We start from the raw sequence: 4,869 nt of genomic DNA on the forward strand, positions 1-4,869 counted from the left end.
CTGGTCCCAATATGGACCCCTGAAGGACACTGCTCATCACCAAAAGCAAATGAAACTGAGAGCCTGTTGAATTCTTTATCATAATTTTCAATTGCCACATTAATCGTCTATGCTTTGGGAGGGACTGTCATCCTAGAAAGTCAGTGTCAACATAACTGTGAGGGAGTGACTTGTGGCAGTTGTACATCATCCCCTGCTCCAGTTCTTATTGCCTGCCACTGGTCCTTCCTTCCCTCTCGCACTTTCTCACTTGGGATGTTGCAGAGAGTCGGCAACCAGGGCCCTGGCTCAGTAAATTGCGCTTTGTGTAGTCATAAGTCATATAAATCCCAGCTGACTTCAGCAAAAATTTTACTTTATTTTTCATGTGTGTTTAACTCTGACTACTCTTCCTCATATGCATATCATTGAGCACAGACTGATATCCTTGCTGGATCAGGAATCCTCCGATTTCCCCGCTTCATGGGAGTAACTCTCCTAGTAAACAGCTCTCCAGTGTTACTTGTTTATAGTGCATGCTCCTTGTCTTGCCCAATAGATTTAAGTGCTGCCTCTCTTGTTTTTTAACTCCCTGTGAAGCTACAAATTCATGAACCTGAAGCACTGCATGAGTGGAGGGGAGCCACTCAATCCAGAAGTCATGGAGCAGTGGAAAAGCAAGACTGGGCTGGACATTCATGAAGTATATGGCCAGACTGAAACGGTACATCTGTAGGGTCAATATTCTGTTAAATCTTTGTAATTCCTTTTTGCTTTATGATGTTTTAATGTTTGTTTTCAGAGAACACAGCCTGTTTCTTCCTTCACGTTTCTGTGAATGTTTCAGTAATCTCGTCCCCTGATAACCTCTGAAAGAACACCCTTTCATGGCTTTCCTCGCAGAACCTGCCAGAAACATGGATTGTTGGAAGGAGATGTGCTCTACTATTTCCATAAATGTCCTTAAGCAAATTCCAAGTGACAGTCAAGAGGGCAGAGCTTGAACCTAAGGAAGAAGACTGGTTAGCAGAGGGCATGAATTCTTTGCAGATAACGGAAGACGATTCTGTCAGGGAGTTTCTTGATTTTGCTTATATGTATCATACAGAACTGACATATAGGAACCTATGAATCTTAATTTGGTACTTTGGAAAATACATTTAATGAACTGAATGTGAATGTAGCAGTTTTCTATTGCAAAATTTTGTTTTGCTTTTGATTTTTACAGGGAATAATCTGCTCTGTTTTTAAAGGAATGAAGATTAAACCTGGATCAATGGGAAAGGCAGCTCCCCTTTATGAAGTTCAGGTTTGTTGGCTGCTCTTTAGATTCCTTCAGAGGGTTTTTTGTTTTGTTGGGTTTGGGTTTTTTTTTCCCATTGGACTAAAATATGTGTTGTTTTTCATTCTAGATCATAGACAAAAATGCTAATATTCTGCCTCCAGGACAACAGGGGGAAATTGCTGTCAGAAGTAAACCTATAAGACCACTTGGTTTATTCTCTGAATATGTAGTAAGGACTTTATTTTATTGCTCACCACCACCAATCTCCGCAAAATCTCTCCAATTGCATAGTGGTTCAAAAGGCTGAATATTTTCACCGGTTTATTATTTATTACCAGAGTAATTTGCATTGGTGGATGTTAGAAAAGGGAAGAGAAGAATTTGCTCAAGATTGAGTTAATTTTTTTTTTTAAAGAATCAAAATGTTTTAATTTTTAAAACCTATTTTATTGTATTTTCTAGCAATGTCAGTACAATTCTTGAACATCCTTGACTGAAAAATTAAGTTCCAGTGGATTTAACATTATTTGTGTTACAGCTTAATGTATAGCTAATGCATGCTCAAAATCTAAACAACTTTCAGGATAACCCTAAGAAAACCGCAGAAAGTGAACGTGGGGATTTTTATGTCACTGGAGATAGAGGGACGATGGATGAAGATGGATATTTTCAGTTTATTGGAAGAGATGATGACATCATCATTTCTTCAGGGTCAGTTTACACTCTTCCTTTCTAAATCTGCCATTGTATAATCTTACATGTTGTGTTCCTGGTGAGCTTCTGACATGATAGTCCTGTCATGAATGTATTGACCTCTTGACTTAGGAATACTTGATCTTATTATAAGCTTTTCATAGACCTGCAGTATCATCTTGGTGATGTTAGTGGCATCTCTGTATCCATTTCTCCTGCAACATAGTTTATTTTTTGACTAAAATTGAAGGACATCTCTATCAGACGCAAAGAGCATTGAAACATTTTATTTTCAACATGTTAAAATTAAACAATTTGATATTGTATGATGTGATACCATAACGTGGCATCAGCTGGTACTACAGACCCCAGCTATCAGGGTGGGTTGGAGCCCCAGCTTAGGACCCACAAGGGAAGGGGACAGAGGGAGGGGTATCCACTGCTCCAACAGTCCTCTACTGCACGACCACCGTGAAATGCTCCTACCGTCTAACAACTTTCCCATTCTGCCTAAAGTTTCTATAGTTGGTTGTTGGTTTGTTTTGTGGGTTTGTTTTGGTTTTTTTTCAATATGACAATTAAAAAAACATTTGATACTGGTTTTCCGGCTCATAAAACCAAATCTTACGTTTTTCTTGCCTTACCTAGGTATCGCATTGGGCCATTTGAAGTAGAGAGTGCCCTGATAGAGCACCCAGCAGTGGTAGAAACAGCTGTTGTCAGCAGCCCAGATCCCCTCAGAGGAGAGGTAATGATGCTGAACAGTGGTGGGGGAAGCAATATGTTTGTTTAACTATATAACTATATAAAGCAGTTCATAGTTTACTGAATAATAACGTGCAGCTCTCAGGCAGTCATGTCATCATGGATAATCCTTTGCTATTTACATGCCTTTGCTTTTCTTAGTTTCTTTTCATCCCAAGAGGGTCTTCTCTGTGGAGAACATAAGTGATGTTTACTTTCCCCTTACCACACCTTCTTGTTGTTAAGCTCTTGTGTATACACTGAAATTGTCTTTTTTGGCTGTCTTGGTGTAGCCAAAGTTACAGTATAAGTCTCCTAGCATTAGGCTTGGACTACATGTATGGAGAAAGCACAGTCCTGTGGTGAGATGATAGGGGCCTACTGTCCTCAGTGTTAACTTTGGAGAGAAACAAAATGTCTCTCGGCTTCAGGGAGAACTCTGCAGAGACACCTCTTATTACTCCTTCTAGACCCCTTCTGAGAGAATAGAGCAAATGCTCTTGCTTTGTAATGAGGCCAGGAAAACTGTGCATTCTGCTTCTACTTCTGCACACACATGTGCAGAAACTGGGCACAACCATTTCTTACATTGTGCTGGTTTCTCTGTTCCTTCCTTTTCCATGTCATGACTGAGCAGTACTGCTCACTGGTAACCTGTGTATCAGCTCTTAAAAATGGATGATGTCAGATCACTTTTGTTGACCTTATCTTACAGGTTGTGAAAGCATTTGTGGTCCTGTCCCCATCCTTTTTATCCAGTGACCTGGAGAGTTTAACCTGTGACTTGCAGGAACATGTCAAGAAAACTACTGCTCCATATAAATACCCTAGAAAGGTAAATGCTTCTGCAGAGAAACTTTAAACCAGGGCACCGTTCCATAAATCTCAGGAGAATTACTATTTGGCTTTTCATGATTCACCTGAAAGAGACAGTGGTAAAGATTCAGCTAGAGGACTTCATTCAGCTCCAGAAGATCTTTCCTAAATAACATTAGATTACATTGTTTTTCATTTTTGAGTGTTTGCTTAAACCTTTCAAATTTCTAGGCTTCGTATGATATCCTAGTTAGATCTGCATGTTCTAAGTCAGGCTTGCAATTGTAATTCTCCATTTGTATTTAATTTTCAACCAAGCACTCTCTGGTGACTTTAGGGTAGTACCTGACTGAATCTGAGTAAGTTTTTATCTACTGGTCCTCACAGTTAATAAATAAGAGGAAAGCTCAGGAGGATACACTTGGTGTTTCTCAGTAGTCCCAGCACTACAGGAAGAGAGCCACTAGCAGTGCTTCAGTTCACTTGTGCAGAACTCACAAGAACTAAGGACCATTAAAGACAATATGCTGCCTTGATATGGCTTCATCCTTTAAGCAAGCGGTTTTCACTGATGGAAGTCCTCTTACTTTTCCACATATGCTGAGAGACAGTCTTAGAAAACCAAGTCTGTAGAACATGCAATGTTGTTTTCTGTGTTTTTTTATTCAGGTGGAATTTGTCCAAGAGCTGCCAAAGACAGTCACTGGGAAGATCAAGAGGAATGAATTAAGAAATAAAGAGTGGGGACGCATGTAGCATTATCTGGAATTTAACAGAACTTCTTTCATTCCATTAACACCGTATAAATTTCTCTGAACTGCCCTCTTTCTAATCTAGTTTTGTTGAATGCCTGAGGGTCAAAAGCTATAGCTAACACCAAGATGTGATGTTTGCACCTGTTTGCAAAGCTTCTAATGTCAGTACCGTGGTTTCAGTTCCTGAAGCCCTGCTGGGAAAGGGAACAAACCATACAACTCCATTCTAGCCCTGAATGTCCACAAGAATTTGGCTTATGACCCACCTCTGCTAGATAGCATCCAAGATCAGCAAACATATTGCTGTTACCAGTTGTCTAGCTCCAAGCTGCTGAAAAGGCAGTCTTGGATTTGAGTGGTTCAAATGCTCTGTGCTGAAATGCAGCATGCTTTGAACTGAATGCAGCCCTCCTATCAGTTACTGAAGATGGAAAGACTCCTCTTTATTGATACTACCATATGACCTTGTGTTGATGACAAGCAGCACCAGCTTCTCCCATGCTTTATCCACAAATACTCTGTCATACAGAAGTAGCTTTGTTGCTTGCCCTCTTCTGGTCTTCACACACAGTAGACAAAACTTCTGTACCATTTCTG

At 40.0% G+C, this 4,869-nt stretch overlaps 1 protein-coding gene across 1 annotated transcript; it reads left to right on the forward strand.

The window, feature by feature from the left end:
* Positions 1-545: 545 nt before the first annotated feature.
* On the forward strand, positions 546-4,273 carry ACSM1 (acyl-CoA synthetase medium-chain family member 1; the record flags this gene model as incomplete). Its single annotated transcript, XM_010283415.1, is given in 7 exon segments — positions 546-703; positions 1,208-1,288; positions 1,392-1,493; positions 1,848-1,975; positions 2,606-2,705; positions 3,417-3,536; positions 4,187-4,273. Coding segments are annotated over 7 exon segments (776 nt in total), but the record flags the coding sequence as incomplete, so codon positions are not given.
* Positions 4,274-4,869: the final 596 nt, after the last annotated feature.

Source organism: Phaethon lepturus, unplaced genomic scaffold, assembly GCF_000687285.1.
Source record: "Phaethon lepturus isolate BGI_N335 unplaced genomic scaffold, ASM68728v1 scaffold31653, whole genome shotgun sequence".
NCBI lineage: Eukaryota > Metazoa > Chordata > Aves > Phaethontiformes > Phaethontidae > Phaethon > Phaethon lepturus.